General features: G+C 40.0%; 1 protein-coding gene across 1 annotated transcript; it reads left to right on the forward strand.

The window, feature by feature from the left end:
- Window positions 1-85: 85 nt before the first annotated feature.
- On the forward strand, window positions 86-16,658 carry dnai3 (dynein axonemal intermediate chain 3). The gene is made up of 23 exons (XM_035412580.1): window positions 86-198; window positions 920-1,005; window positions 1,153-1,197; window positions 2,536-2,720; window positions 3,139-3,243; window positions 3,917-4,060; window positions 4,545-4,744; window positions 5,078-5,194; window positions 5,560-5,750; window positions 6,352-6,476; window positions 6,874-6,963; window positions 7,282-7,374; window positions 8,771-8,893; window positions 10,302-10,375; window positions 10,507-10,657; window positions 11,283-11,376; window positions 12,297-12,421; window positions 13,008-13,071; window positions 13,670-13,800; window positions 14,770-14,974; window positions 15,151-15,242; window positions 15,643-15,765; window positions 16,287-16,658. Exons 2-23 carry the CDS (start codon window positions 939-941, stop codon window positions 16,428-16,430), a joined length of 2,688 nt encoding a protein of 895 aa, XP_035268471.1. The 5' UTR covers window positions 86-198; window positions 920-938; the 3' UTR covers window positions 16,431-16,658.
- The last annotated feature ends 404 nt before the right edge of the window (window positions 16,659-17,062 follow it).

Below are 17,062 nucleotides of genomic sequence, written 5' to 3' on the forward strand. Positions count from 1 at the left end.
TTTAAGAGGGTGTAGGCGTGACCAAAAAAGAAAGAGAAGACGCGAGGCTCACACCAGGCAGTATAATTGGATCTGGAAAGTGTCCGTCTGTAACCATTAGCAACACTGTTGACGCCGGAAACTTGTTAGAGTTTATTTTCTGATTAGCTACGTTAGCAAAATAACTCCAATTTCTGTAATGTGGGAAAAGTAAAGTAGGTGAGTTAAGACGTGATTTTATACATGTGTTGTATTACCCAGAAAGGTCCCCAAAGAGGTCAGTGTCAGTTTTGTGAGAAATAGCTCACTAGTGGTACGTGTTAGCTATCTAGTCTATCATAGCTATAATCTAGTTAATGTTTTCGGTGCATAACGATAGTTTTCCATAACATTCAGGTTCGTGTATTAGTACTTCAGTCAAAATTATTCATACGCATTTATTAACCTATTATTTTGCCATTGGCGTAGTGACACAAACTAACGTTGCCTAGTAGTATGCCGAGAGTTAACGTTATGTAAACTATCACAGAACAAATGGCAGAATGCAGCACAGTGAAGTTAACGTTAGCGCAGTAACGGTATAGATTTCTGACTAGTAAAGTACTCGCTAGCTTCCTCTTACTAGTCTATATTATTCTGCAATCTACACTATGAATTCATAGAAATATTAATGTAAAATAGCGAGGTACAACAGGAGAGCACATTGCATAGTTGGTCGTTAAAAAAACGCCTTCATGAATATTTGGTATCCGCCAGATGTCGCCAAGTGCTTAACGATACCTTGACTGGCTCCATAACGTTTGGAAGTTTTGGAAATGGTGAAATTTCATATTGCAGGGAATCAGCACACATCATCAACAAGCTCAAAGTTCTTTTAAGTTTTATATTCTAGAGGCCCTTAACGATTTGAACTTAATTCAAATTTGTGCTAACATTGTAGGAAAACAGCTTCGTCAGAAATGGCTCCAAAGAAGTCAAAGGGCTCAGCAAGTAGGGCAAGCAGTAAGGCCAGTGTGAAATCGAAAGGTAAGGTTGACAATGAACTTAATTTGTAATTAAATAATAATTGAACCGTGTATACTATTACATATAGATTGTTGGATTGTGTAATGTCTAAATGTAGTGTTTGTAGATGTACACATTTTTTTAAAAGTTTGTTTATATGTATTTTAGACAAAAGGAATGATCGCTCATCTGTTGGAAGTGTTGATGACTCTGGTAAGATTTACTGTTATTTTCATCAGGTAAAAACTTGTGCTTTGATGTTATTCACAGTTAACTGTTGTAAAACCTGTGGGCATGTGGTACTTCATGACAGTGTTTAAACCATATAGTTTCATGAGGAGCTTCACTTCTCTACAGTGTCCTCATATAATGGCAATTTGAACAAGCGTAAGAAACATAGTAATTTATTCAACATCATTGAAAATTAGTTGTAAAATAAGTAGCGCTAATGTAGGCACATGTTCAGATAATTAAGTAGTTGCACTGGATTGAGTGCATGATAAGAAAAGCATGTGTTTGTAGGAGTCAACACTAAGTCCGCATTTTTATATGGAGTAAGCACTTGATCTACTCTGACACTGACACTGTTCTTTCTCATGGTTTATAAAACGGATGACACACCCTCTTTGGAAGTGGTTACTGAATATAACTTCAGTGCTTTCTGGATCTCTTCAGCAATCTCGTTGAAAAGCTTTGAAGAGGCGACCAGTGCAATGTGAACTGTAATTATACAACGCTGTGTTTACTATGGCAAGTGCTCTATTGAAAAGTTTGGTTTAGGTCTGTATGCTGCACATCTGTCTGCAATGGTTTTCTAAGGGCCGAAGCCTGAATGTTGTTGTCCTTTTTGGACTTAATGTAGTCATAAATAGCATGTTTACAAACAAGCGAAAATCACACTGGTTATTCCCATCAGTAAGCAGGTAGTGCAGATCTTTGTCAGCTCTGTGTAGTGTGCTATCGAGCAAAGAACTTAGTAGTGGTTGAATTGGATTGGTTGCTAAACTTATAAAAGTTGATTTTGTGCAGAATATTTTGGAAAAAGGGAATCGCTTCAATTGTTTCATGTAATGTCATTTGTTTCCCCTCAGGATTCCATTATAAATATACAGTGCCCTCCAAAATTACTCACATGCTTCATGAAGATGAACCAACAGACGTTAAAAAATAAGTAATACAAGTACTGAGCTATAACTTATTCTCAGTAATAATGTACTTTACTAATGATTCTCCAATTATACATGTATTTCCCCCCAAAATAAATGTTTAAAATATTCACTTCCCCATTTTCAGTACTTTATGTTCACTGCTTGACAATTAACCATGGCAGAGCACTGCTTTGTACTGGTTAACACTGTAGAGTACTGTATGGGCCACTAGAACAGCCATTGTTAACAGGTGGACCTCATAGTTGTGACTATAGAAGTGCAGAAGCCTCTTTGTATTTAATGTCAGATAGACCCATGGCCCAGTGCTGGGAAGCTGTAATACTAATGCTAGACAGTTTATCATATGCTCCTCACTCATGTGAAATGTGAAAACTACCACTAGGTGTGCCAAACGACATCTTCCCCATGGTGATCACCGCCGCGACACAGGAGCTCTTTGAATGCCGCGCCGACGAGGACGTCACCAAGGACAACCCCTTCAAATTCCTCAAAAAGGAGGACATCAAGCAGGACATGAAGAAGAGGGCCGCGGTGTCCGATTTCCACCCCGTCAAGCAGGTGGTGCTGGTGAGTCATTTCTCCTCCCTGTTTCAGAACACTTCCACAACATTCTGAAGCTGCAATGTACATCCATAGAGTTTAGCGTTTCAGCCACAGGAAAGATGGGCCTACAAGCCTTACTGATCCCGCTCGGAGTGCTTCAGCTCAGATCATATCCCTCCTCTTATTGTCTGACTGGGAAAGACCTAATGTTTAAACATCAGGAGAATCGTCCTGTGATAACACGGACGATAACACGGATAGTCTACGCTGTCTGATTCTCTAACCTAATGAGTATAAACTTTTATTGCTTTATAAAGTTATAGCTTTATTGCTCTGTGTTCTGTTGTATGTATGCAATACCGCAACCACTGCAAAATGAAAGTTGATTATCCCTTTCTGTTTTTTTGAATCTAACATTGAATTTCTTTTGTATTGACTGCAGAACTATCCAGCTGATGAACTCTTACTGGTCTTTGACAGAGATTTCACCTACGGGCAGAGCTTCTATCTTGTTTTAACGGAAGAAGCCAAAGAAAGAGTCCTTAATGTAAGGCGATTCGTTATCTTCAAAGCATTCTTGTTTATGGAAAGGATTCACTGCTGTCAAAATTATTTATAGTGGAGTTAAAATTACTCCTCTATTTTTGTTTTCCCTGTAAATATGCACATATGTGTTCTGTAAATATTGTGATATTTAATATTCACAACATTATTCACTTAACTGAATACAGATGATATTTCCTGTGATAAAATTGGTATGTTGGACAGTATATAAAGGAAAAACAAAGCAGTGTCCCAGTTCTCACTGTTGAATCTCAGGGTCCCCCCATTGGCCAACTGTAATGTGGTAGTATCATAAAATATAAATGTGAAATAACGGCAAAGATTGTATTGTAAACAATAAAATGTAATCCTTTATTACTGTGATCATTTAGAGTTGTGAATGGGGATCATATTGCTGCACAAATTACATGTTTTAAAATGTTGCTTTTTGCTCCAGCTTCCCCATCTGTCCCATTTGCACTTGATTTGGTTTTACCATGTGTTTTTGGCTTCAGATCGCCACAGGGTGGGATGTTGCCAAACAGCAACCATGTTTAAAAATAGAACTTTTGAAGTGAAACATCTGATAGTAATTTGGTTCGGGACATTGAGTTGTCTGTCAGCAGTTTGTGCTCTTGTTACGGAAAGATGCTTAAATGTCTGAGCGTTGTTTGCAGCCTCCAGTATCAGTAGATGAGCAGGCCCTGGAGGACGAGTTGCTAGATTCCTTCATATGCAAGACGCCGGAACCCAAGCCATGGGTATCCCTGGGCAGCGAGCAGGAGATCGAGGAGGAGTCTGTAGTGGACACCAGATCAAGGGTAAAAACATCTCCAGTATATCCACCTAATATATCCTTCTGGATCAGTGACGTACTTGCAAACAAATTTCCCTCTGGAGGCTCTTAATAAGGGACATTTGAACATAATGTGAAGCCTTGTTGAAAATGACATTATTTGCATTTTATAACAATTGTGGGTATAAATCAAAGCAAGTTTTGTCCTTTTTTTGTTTTAGAATTATTGTCCCACAACGTATTTTGTCCACATCTGATGCTAGTAATGTTTCAAAGACCATTTTAGATGGAAAACCATATATAACGATACTAACTAAATTCGGCACCTTTTGCCTTCAAATGTCAAAATCTTTTTGGAAATATCTGTTCTTCTGGAATGAACTTGTCATCCAAATACCCTTCAAATAATATTTAGATAATCAGCTGTTTCGGTTTCTGTCCAACGTGGTTCCAGTTACCTTTCATCTGTGTGAGCAGAGGTTTTCAATGCCCTTCTGTGTCCCATTCAGTTAAAATACAAGATCTCCAGAGTGCGCAGGGAATTCGGAGCTCCTGTCGTGTTCTCAGATCGCAACGCCTCAGAGACCCCGCACGGGCACATGGAATGCATGCCCTACCAAGACAAAAACTTCAGCATTCAGATGCTGGAGAGAAGCACTGGGATACAGGCTGTTCCCAGCCTCAAGAGTTCCAGCACTCAGACTGCATGGTGAATATTTTAAGCTACAAATTCTGATTTATTTAACCTAATAATGTACAGTGTGTTCAAAGCATATACATAATATTAAAGTATGTACTGGAATGTCTTAGAGGGCATATTAGAATTGTCGCTTGCTACTCTCCTGTGATGAAATAATTGTGTATTGTTATTCCAGGCCTCTCATTTATTTTAATTAAGGGAAATTATAAACTGAACATACTATGTCTTAATACATCAAAATTCAAATTCAAAACTGAAGTATTGTTTGATAGAGCCATATACCCTGTAATTTGAGAGCAGATTTGTCATTTTAAATGAAATTATAACAACTGTGTCTTTTAGGAAATATCCAAGGAATATGTATACACAGTATGAACCCAGAGAGTTCACAGCAGAAGAAAAAGAAAATTGCATGAATTCTGAAAACCTTAAGAATTTTGTCAATTTGGTTGCCTCAAGGTAATACTTATTTCTGGTTGACATATTATGACTTGTTGGCAAATATTGGGTAACATGCATGTTTCAGGAACTATGCTTGCAAGCAGATTCATTTTCCTTACTAACTGAACTGTAACCTCCATGAAGTATATTAATCATTCTGTGAACCTTAGTAAGGTATGCATTACAAAGCACACTGCAAAACCCTTTCCTTAAACAGCTTCATAATCATCAATATCATTACTATGCAGTGGTGTCATTTCTGTTGCAGAAGACAGGTTCAAATGAAATATAAGCCTGTATTTGTTCAAATGTTATACACTGCCTGTTTTGTACACTGGTGAACCTGTTGGTTGTTTGGACATGGCCTTGTTTCCACTGGACAGATTTGAGATCGCACTCCAGCAGAATGAGATCATGGACGTGTTCTTCGATGACTGGCGGGCACTCACCGAAGAGGATGTCATTTTTGGGGGGAAAACTGACACCCACTTAAAGGAATATCAGTCCTTCACAGATTTGAAGTTCAGCAAGGAGAAGACCGTCAGCTACATGAACTGGCACCCCACCATCAGCGGTAAGACAGCACCCCATCACCTTCAGTGCACTACAGGCCCTGGGGCATTGGTGTGACCTGTGAATCATGGTTATCATTCAGCACTATTGGGTCCTACTGCTTAGGGGCAATTAAATCGTTAAGGATTACCTGGAACAAAGAACTGAAAATGAAAGGGACTCAGGTACACAAGTTTGGCCTGTTTGGTTAAGGAAAAGCATTTGGTACAAGAAGGCTGCAGGTTTGAATCCTAGTTTAGGCACTGGCTGCAGAAGCCTTGAGTAATGTAGCTGTCCTGACTTAAACTGCTTCAGTGAACTGTTTTGTACTGTTGTTGGTTAGTACATTCACAGTGTTCCTACTTCACTGCGAACAACTACATGATAAACATGTAATATAAATGCAATCAAGTTAGCCAGACGATTTATATTGTTTTATGGTTCTTTTAAACAGTCTATTTGAGAACTGTAGAGTCTGTGGTGTGGGAGTCAAGCTATTGCAACACTTGACTCCTCAATTGGAATGGGAATGGGGATAACCACAGAATTCAAAAATTGGAGCGGAGTTGACAGGGCGAAGTCTTCGATCTTATGGTTTGGTCTCTGTGATGTGGTTATGACAGGGGTGATCGCAGTAGCACTAACAGAGAGGCTGTCCTTTGAAGAGAGGATCAATGACTCAACTAAGCTGCTTCTAAACCCTTCTCTCATTCTCTTCTGGAACTTCTCTGATCCCCTTAACCCCCAGGTATGCTGAAATCTCCTCTTTCATTTTCCTCCACTCTTTAAATCCACACTGACAGGTTACAACTAATTTTTTCAGTCTCAACTTTGTCTGTTTGAGAGTCTTTAAAAATAAAGATGAAGTCTGAAGAGTCCATGTAGAACGGCCATTACTTAAAAGCACATCACTGGTTTTGCAGAATGCAATAACTTAATATTGACTTTTGATTAGATTTGAACGTAATACAACAGGATCATTGATGCGTGAACTTTGCAGGGATGCAGTAAATTACAGAACAAATATCCAAATTAAATTAACTACCATGAAACACAAGAAACCAGTTGACACAGAAAAGATTGAAAACAGGTAATAGTAAGCACTGCTTTGTCACGCAGCGATCTGATGGCTTTGTCTCCCGCAGTTGGTGCTGGAGTGCCCGGACGATGTCCACTCCTTTCAGTTCTGCCCTTCCGATCCCGACATAATCGTCGGCGGCTGCATGAATGGACAGGTGTTGACTCTCCTTTTCAGTGCCCTTCTGACTTTCACCAGACGGACGCTTTTTCTTATGAAGCGGTGTTATGTAACCTCCTCAAGAATGCGGTTCCCTTCAGTCTCAGGCGTGCTAGGATGAACACATTTTCTTTTCAAGGTCTTTTTTCGCGCGTGTGTGTGTGTGTGTAAAGTTAATGCCAGAATGCCACCGAAGCAGAACAGTGAAATGCTCTTCGTGTAAAATGGAGGGAGCGCGAGGTTTTGATGAGTAATGGCAACAGGGCCTTTGAAATGGAGTCGGCCGTCTGAAATAGTCATTGTGTTGTGGTCCCAGGTTGCCCTGTGGGACATATCGGCCTACGCAGAACGACTGCAAACCGCACGCACTGGAGGGGCAGGCAGCGCCTCTGCAAACACAAATACTTTAGTGAGTATAGCTGCCAGGAACTGAAATCATTTTTTAAAAGAAAATCTATTGACTGTGGCTGTTCTTGTTGTTGTGCATTTTTTTCCCCTCCTCACAGAATACAAGGGGTAAATGTGAATAAAGGTGATAAATAATTTGGTTGTCGTATATTGTTGCGATTTGAGGAAACTGAGACAGTAGCTTGTAATTATTTTTTTAAAATCCTCATCTTTTAATTACTGTATTTGAGGCCTCTTTCTACTGGTAAGACAACCTGCAGAAACCTAGCTGTCACTGTTTATTCCCTGGAGTTTACATAAGACTTAGCAGCATGCTGCTCTCTTGCTGTTATGCAGCTAGGATCTTGTCATAGTACACTATCATGTTTTCACCGTAGATAATTTGTTTGTGTATACAAGATCAGCACCACGTTTGTGTCAAACTCCCTTCAATTTAATATTAAATGCATTACACTGTGGATTTTATCAGTACAGTTTGTATTTTATATCATATTCGGGGCACCATGATCATTGTATGTGTCCAAGATTTTACAGGTGATGGTCGGACAAAGTCTGACGTCAGGTTCCCAAGCAACGCTGCCTTTGAATCCAGACCAACTGTGAAACAAGGCTGATGCGACAGACAGATTAGACCGTTAAAAATAGTTTGCCATTACCACCTATAGAACACAGTACAACAACTTAAGGTTCTGTTTTTATAGCTGGTTCAGTGTGTGAATAGCAGAGATGTAGAATAGCTGTTATATCAGGTTATATCATTTAATCTCACCTGGACTTTAATAATGCGGCAAAAACAAGCCGCATTGTTTATATTTACATGCTAAATATTTCATATTGCTACACTGGGTAGTTTAGCAAGAATATGCTTATAAATTTGGACTCTCATCTCTGGGTTTTTTGCTGCCAAATTACTAACACTTCGTAAGTAGTAGGTACTGTATGTTCTGCCATTCTTATCAGAGATATACTGTATATTATGCCCTGGAACCATCCGATTCGATACTGCTGTCAAGCTAGCCAAAGTAATCCTGCTGGTTTTCAGCCCTGTCCCCATAGACAAGTTATTGATGTTTTGAGAGGAAGAAAGCATTAGCTGGTCTGTAATTGAAAACCCACTTGTTCCCGTTTGAAATATTAATACAAATTAGATTTTATATTATTGTACTCTTCAGACATTCACAGTTCGATTCAATGAATGCCTGAATAAGGCCTTATTGAAATCAGAAAAAAAGACAACAAAGCATGTACAAATAGATACATTAAAATGGCTTGCTTATGGCAGCTTACTTATTACCACACAAATTAATTGAAATCTAAAGAAGAATTTAAGCCATGTTATTGAAGCAGTTTGAGTTTGAATGCATAACTAATGTTTCTCTGTTTATTTGACTTTACAGCCAGGCTTTGAAGATAAACAAGCAAATGAAACTCCTGTAATGCGCTACTGTGCTGTTTCAGGCATAGAGAATAGCCACAAAGCACCAATTAGTGATGTACAATGGCTGCCAGACTACTTTGAGGTACGAAAAGCCTGGACACTAGGAGCCAAAGGTGTATGAAGAAACCAGTGCATGTGTATCTGGTTCAAGATTTCTGTATTCATATTTGTGTTTGCATGTTTAATATAAGTGTTTGAGGTTGCAGGTTTTCATAAATTAAAATAAAATTAAGCCTAGACATAAAAATCATGCAGATGTCAGGACTGGTTTCAGTGTAAATTAAATATTCTATAGGGTCCATTTAGCTGTCCACTGTGATAGCTCTCCGATGTAATGCAGACACAGGCTACCAGGAATTTAAAATATGACATGTTTAATGCTTCATGTCCACTTTACACGCAAATATTTACACAAATGAGTTAAAAGGGTAAACCCATCGCCTTAGTGATTTCACTCTCATTTTTAAATGGAAGTGCTGCTGGATTTATGGAGCTAATTAGACTAAAACCACTTCAGACTTGGACAGGACTCTTAGCTCGATTAACAGATAACTAAAATGGCTCACGGAAAGCTTTGCTTTCAGGGTCAAAGGTGAAATTCATAATAGGCTTTTAAAATATTGTGATGGGCAGGTCTGGATCTGGGGGCTGTAAATATGAGCCTCCTACCAGAGAGGTCAGAGAGGGTTGTGGAGTTCACACTAGAGAAAGGCCTCCTTTATGTCAGCTGACAGTCATTTGGTTAACAACAGCAAACGGTGATGAAGGGGACCTTGGGGAGTGAACATAACCTCACAGACACAAAACACTATATGGAATAGTTTCATCAATTTCGAAAGAATAGAACATATGGTGAACATGAATTCCCAATAAAATATAATTATCCCCAGTTAGCCAACTTTCCTTTGTGATCAGCATAGTAGCACTGAACGCCTTTTCCCTAGACCCAATGAAAATGATGGCAGGTGTAAATGGAGAGCAGCAGCTCTATATTGTTTGGAGGCCTAGCGGAAACTAAAAGGACAATAAAACTAATGATGCATTATTTGCTAGCTGAGTTTGATAGTTATCAGGCAGCTAGTTAACTAACCAGTTATGACTAGCTTTGATTTGAATAACTAGGTACAATAATTCTTTTTTTTTTTAAGTTGGTACAAAGTTTTTAAAAAAATTTTTAAGTTGCTTCTGTTAAAACAGACAGGGAAACTTTAGGCTCTGGGTTTATAACATAAAGTGGTACGACATTAAAATCAGGTGCACTAGTTAAAAAGCTACCAACACAAGAGTTATTCACCTTTAAAGTAGCGTTTGACCATTTCATGGTGATGTAGGGATGGGTCAGTGTAAAATACTCTCATTTTCATTTTCACTGTGTCTTCACTGTAAAATAAAATGTTCTTTTATAGAGTGTGCATATTCATCTTGTGTTTTGTTGTCTTTTATGTAGTCTAATCTAATGAATTCTAATTACAATATTCTCCTTTGTTTAGGTCTCCAGAACAGGGATACCTTTAGAAAACAAGAATCTGATGTGTGTACAGATTCTTACTTGTGCCCCTGACTGGTATGAAGCCTACTTTTCAAGTGTTGTTCAGGCTAAAGTGAACACTATTCAATGCTTCTGAATATTTTTTTTGTCAAAAGTGACGTGTTTTTTTGTTTCTGGTCGTGTGTGTGTGTGTGTGTGTCGGTTAGCTGTGTGATGTTCTGGGATATCCGAGCTCCAAGGGCGGCCACGCAGTCCGTCACCGACAAGAAGCAGAAAGAAGAGATCCCGCTGGAGAATCCGCACGGCGTTCCCAACACTTTCAAACACTTGGACCTGTCCTGGAAGCCTCTGTTCCGGGTACAGCAGCCAGTAATCTCTGCCTGCCTCAAAACGATTTCCCTAAGGCCTCCTCGGCTCAGACGGTGTTACCCGTGAGCACCGGCCCGCGCCTGAAACGTTTGTGCCTGGCCTGTGTCATTAGCTGACTCTGACCGTGAGTCTGCGGCGGCAGGCCACAATTGACCTTGTCCTTCCAGAGGTGGGGCGGGTGTGGATCAGCCAGGGATTCTTAGGTTACTGCCACATTAGATCCTTCCATCAGTGCGCCAGTTTCCCCCGCAGGCTACAAATTGTCCTCAGGCTCTTCTCTGATTACCACCAGTTCTTTCTTGTATTACTGTGTGGAAAATAGTCACTAGCTCACACGCAAATGCATTGGACGGGTACTTATTTCGCAACTACAATGCTCCTGGTGCATTGGCTCGGGTAGCACAGCACTAACTCAAAAGGAACAGCGTAGTAATTGTGGGGAAAAAAGTTGGTTAAAAATCTTTTGCCGAGTACAACCCATAAACGGCTCTGAATACAGCATGGAGTAATAGCAAGTTGCTCTCATACAGTTTTAGGTAGAGCTCTGATAATCTATTTGTTTAATTGAATAAATTCTCACAATCTGGCAATAAAGACCAATAATCTTCAACAGGTCAATCTGCCGAAGATAGACTCCAGCGGTGAATATAGCCCTCTGAAATTCAGTATGATGGACTCCAGCGAGAACCAGCCGGGCGGCGGCATCGGTGAGCATTCTTCCGTCCCTCCGTCAGAGAAAGAGTCGCCGGGGCAACGCCGAGGCCGGAGGGCAGGGATGGGCGTCCAGCGAGCGCGCGATCCCCAGATTGAGTGCGTGATAGCGCTGACCCCAGGCCGCGCGGCCTCTGGCCGGGGAGGGAGGTTGGCAGCGGCTGAGAGAGAGAGAGCTCAATCTGCCCTCTGTCTGGGACCCTACTGTGGATCAGTGAGCGCCGTGATCAGCAGGGCATGGCTGGCTCTCCTCTCCGGTTTCATACAGTTTTTTATTAAGCAGAAGCTCAGACAGGGTGGCCTTGGTTTAGGGTATTAGCATTGTCAATTGTCAGCTGACTAATTTGGACCCTTGGGCCAAATGATGTTCGCGTTTATCACTTTGGTAAGAAGTCCGCTTTTGAGCTTTATTTTGTCATTAATATGCCTTTGATGAAGTGATGTTATTGATACGCTGTGGAATAAATCCAAGCAGATATTAGTGGTCAGTTTGAAGGATGTTTTTTTTTTTTTTGCCATATTAATTTATATGTGCTTATCAGTTCCCCTGTTTCCCCTGATAGATGAGTGCTCATGTAGAGGTCACAGCATAAGATAGGCTTTTTAGATGTAGGAATTGCTAAGCAGTACTAGTGTGATTAAACAGAGCGAGCAATAGACCTGTGTCATTCTTGACAGTGGGGTCTTTTTGGAACAAAAGTCATCAATTCCTTGCAACATTACTGAGTAACACCAATCACGTTTAGAGAATTGCTGCTCCACAGATAAATTCAACTGGAATTTGTGACAGTGAATGATTACGGATATACTTAAATGAGTGTATTCAACACAAGGACACGAGATCACCAATCACAGTGCACAAATATGTGATCACCACTTACACTGTAGTAAAACCTTTACGTTTTACTTTTTGCAGATAAATCTAATCAGAATGTAGGGAACTCTGAAGGAAAGGTTGAGTATGAACGGCTGAGAGTTCCTTCGGCCAAACAACTGAAAGTACTAGAGGATATCAGCACCAAGTTATATATTGGAATGGAGGTGAGTATAGTGGAATAGTATAAATTGAGCATCCAAACGAAAAGCTATCTTTGCATAAATGGATTTTGATTGATATTTCACCTAATCTCATACTGTATGTCCAAGCCATCTCTGAACCTTGGGAGAGCACAATATGTAGTGCCAATTACAGATATTAAGCTTGCTAGAGTCACATGATTGCACATAGCATTGCCCACAGAAGGATGGTGCCAGTCAGCAGGGTTTTCCCTGTTCTGTACAGCGACTTCTCTGGCCGAGCACGCGGCTGCAGTCTGCCTGCAACAAAGCCGTGCCTGCCAGCCACAGATTGCTGACAGAACGCACTTGAGAGGAACAAGAATGCTTGTCTGTGCTCTCTTGAATTGACAGGATGTTGCAGTGATGAGGCTTATAAGTACTGTTGGTCTTTTAGCATTGCACATTCCGCTATGGGAGAAAAGTAAACACCAAGAATTGAAATACGGAAATTGATCAATAATTAGTTAAATCAATTTCAACGTGATGTAATTAAAATGCATGTAATATCTAATCAAAGCCATTTTCCTAAAGACATTATTGAAGTGTTTTTAATCTGTTTTAACATCAGGATGGAGAACTGATATATACAGATTGGAAAATGGAAAAGGATAATGACTCCGGAAGACTGTTCAGTAAGTAAATTGCATTGGATGTTAACATTAAACTGTAGAATACTACTTTGTGTTGTGCAACTAATTTATTCTGCTAGAGGGCCCATTTAAGATACTGCCAGAGGATAATCAGTTTATTGGATTTTACTTTGCATTTACACTGCCCAAATAAGACTGATTCTCAAGGGTATTACATTGTTAGTGCAGATGATCTAGTCCAGTCTGCAAATGGGCCTAACAGTCCCGATTAATTAGTTTCATTTCAAATTCACTCTTAGCCTTTAGGTTGATTGATCTTTGGTATTTATATTCAGTGATTCCATTTATGCTCTCATCGTGAGGACATAAGTACTCTATAAACACAAGAATGTTTTCCATGGAATATAGACTCATTCCCCTCCAGCATCATTATCCGGATACCGGAGTTCTGGCACATAGACTTTGGCTTAATATTTAAACAGATCATTACCGACACAAGGCACCCGCTTCGCTCGCACTCATTTTCCTGGAAACACTTCTGCTGCGTTGGCGGCATTGTGCTCGGCTGGACGGGGCTCAGCGCCCCAGATCTTCCCGAGCACGCAGCTGTCCCGTATTTCACACCTCTTTCCTGCCTCAGGTGCCAAGCCCTCTCGCTGCTTCATTGTACACGATGGCCCAGTGAACACTGTGCTGAGGTCACCTTTTTTCAAAGACATAATCCTGACCGTGGGAGGCTGGACTTTGGCCATCTGGAAGGAGGGGGTCATGGTAAATTAACCTACAATAGACTTCTACAGGACCTGTCAAACTCCGATCAGCTCTGTTTTAAGGAAGCTGCTTTTTGCAGACAGTTGGTGAGCAAGTTTTAAATAGGGCCGAGGAGGCACTGGCATGTTTTGGCAGCACAGGCCAATTTGACACATGTGGACTTAAAGTAGCAGCGTCATTTGAAAAGAATAATATATTGGTTTTTCGAGCAGTATTAAGAAATGGTTAAGATTAGTATCCTTGGCATTCCCTTATGAAACCCCTCAGGGGGAACATTGTTCTTCCCAGTATTGTTCCATCTGTCTACAAATGCATATAAAACAAAAGCTAGTATTTTGTTTCAAGTTTAAGGGCATCTCTGCCCGCAAAGCATCCACTTGTGCAAATGCAATGCATGTTGTTTGGTGGACTATAAGCCTAATGTGCATTGATTTTAAATAATGATTGGGCATTGATTGAACATGTGACGTCCCATGGCAACATAAACAAGGAGCGATCTTCCTCCTTGTTTATACAATAATGCTCCAATTTGACCTAGTTTAGCACAATAGTGGAAGGTGACTTTTTGCCATTATGGGTTCATAAACTTTTTTATTTTTCTTGTGTTCTAAATACAGGGCTGAGAGGGCAATCAATATTGTATGTTTGATTTAGTGTTCTAAAAGGCCATTCTGTCCTTATTTAGTGCGGAAAATGTGACTGAGAAGAGTAAATCTTTGCGAACACAAGTAGAAACAAACTTAAGACATTGAATTTTGAGTGACAAAACAGTCGGATACCTTTTAACATGTTCATTTTAAATGAATGCAATTTAAATTGTCTTGGGAAGCCAGAAATATACCTGCTAAAGTAGTCCTCAGACTCTTGTGTTGACCTTTATGCAGTGCTTGATCACCTTTTTTCCCCCTATATAGTAAAGCTTATTTGAAGCCTCTTTGGTTCATCCCAGTCTTGCTGATTTCATTTCAGCAAGGACCCCTCATTCAGGTGTCCTGTGCAGCGAAGAGAGGCACTGTGGGACACTGGTCCCTGTCCAGACCGGGAGTGTTCTTCATTGGGAAAGAGGATGGAAACATCGAGGTGTGGGACCTCTTGGAGAAGACCCACGAGCCGATACAGACCCAGAACATCAGCACCACCCGTATCACCAGCATCAAGCCCTGGATAGTATCCTGTGTGTCACTTCATTTGGGGTCCCAATGGTTGATCATGATTATTAAAAGAGTTTTTGGCACATGGCACATGCTGAAACATGAACACTGAAACATCTTTAAATGCTCTTACTCGATAGTAAAATGAGCTCATCTTGCGTACAAGCACTACTTGATATCTGTGGGGTTTTTTTTCCAGCTAAACAGCACCTTTTGGCCGTTTCTGATCATTTTGGCACGGTCCATATTCTAGAGATTCCATGGGCACTTCGCAGTCCTCAGAGCAAAGAGGTCAGTCTTTTTTTTTCTGTCAATGAAGGCTCCGTCATGCATAACCTCCAACAAACAACTTTATAGTTAAGTTAAAAGCTAGACCATCTGTAGTTTGATTATTTATGGCGGTTCCTTGTATGCATATCAAGACCACCTTCCTCTGTGATTATTGTTCAAATGGAATTGCATCCTCAATGTCAACCTGGGTCTAGTAGCCTCAGCTTGCTAAAGTGGTATTTAATTGTTTGCAATCAATTAAAGGCTGTGTTGTAGATCCAAACATTGCATGGGCTTGCTGACCATGTGGATTTATCAATCAGCTGTACTGCTGTTCATTATTGACTTGGCAATTTTATGATCAATCTTACCTGATCCTGGTTGTATCACTAACATTGAACATTTTTTGATGGTCTAACAGAAGCTCAATGTGGGCAGATACTTTGAGAGGGAGGTGGAGAGGCTGATTTACATTGAGAAGCAGCTGGAGATGAGAGCAAAAGAGAAGAGGGAGATGGACGCTGAGGAGCTAAGGAAGAAAATGGTAAACAATAAAAAGGAAAAACATGGTGCTCAGTCACTAGGTTCTTTGTCTTCGTGTTCTCACCATGTCTTAACTCTGCTATAAGTACATTGATTTTATTGCTGGTCTGAATGTGCTAATGAGCGTCTCAACAATATTTACATGCAAGTAAAATATCGCTAACTAAATTCCTGTTTACAATTTACTGAAAAATAAAACAAACACAGCTGATTACCATTTGTAGAGCTGTGTGTATTCCTGAGATTCCCTAGAATGGCTGGTTGGTTGAAATTGAAATTTTAAAATCAAAAAACAAACATCATCAAGCTTTTTCGTCAGTTCAACAATAACTAAAACATTAAGATGACTACTGTTGGTTGCAATCAGTCCAGGCTTGATGCCTTGGAAACAGCGTATTTGCTGTGTTTTGAAAAACTACAGTCATCCTGAAAGCAATCACACTGTCTTTTAGATAATTGAGGTGGAGGGGGTTGGGGGAGTGTGTTTCATTAGAGTTCATTTGGATTGTTTTCCTCTCTCAGGAGTCGGTCGTGCCAGAGATGCTGGTGGAACAGATCGAGGAGAAAGCCCAGAAGGAGTATCAAGATTACCTGGCCCTGGAGAAGGTTATACTGAAGGACATGGGTTTACTCTCCGAGGAAGACAAGTCCTCTGCTGAAATCTAATATCTGTACTCTAAACGCCTGCAATACCCCCCCCCTCACTTTCCACTTAGTTTGATACAGTTTAACTTATAAATCCATTATTTCATATTATTTCAGTTTAAACTGTTTATACACAAAACACTAGAGTACGACAACTGAACTGTGGACAAATACAACTTGAGTTTCTTTTAGTCGATGTAAAAGGCTAAATGTTCATACTGCTTTATAAAATATGTATTTCACTAACAATCAACTGCAACCATGACATTTTTTTTGAGAATGGCCATTCTAAAATGGCATGTTTAATAATCCATTTTTGGTAAACTTCACATTTAGGCTTTAGAATATGAAAGTGAAAATCACTTTCATATCTCCAATCTGTTTTCAAGGTGAGGTCACATTGAAATCCATCCACGGCTCGTTCCCTTTCTGTTTCCTTCAAATACTTTACAGAGTCATATTACAGCATACAGTTTGAATTTATGGTGGTATGACCTTGGTCTAAGTATGTGCATGAAAAAAGCAAAACAAAGGATGGATTACATCCAGGCGTTTTATTGATTAATGTCATTGATCCAAACTGCAGTAGCTCTTAGTGAATTAGAGAAGTACAAGGCTAACTGTAAAAAAAAGTAATGGAAGCAGATTGTAGA

This window comes from Anguilla anguilla, chromosome 4 (genome assembly GCF_013347855.1).
Source record: "Anguilla anguilla isolate fAngAng1 chromosome 4, fAngAng1.pri, whole genome shotgun sequence".
Classification (NCBI taxonomy): domain Eukaryota; kingdom Metazoa; phylum Chordata; class Actinopteri; order Anguilliformes; family Anguillidae; genus Anguilla; species Anguilla anguilla.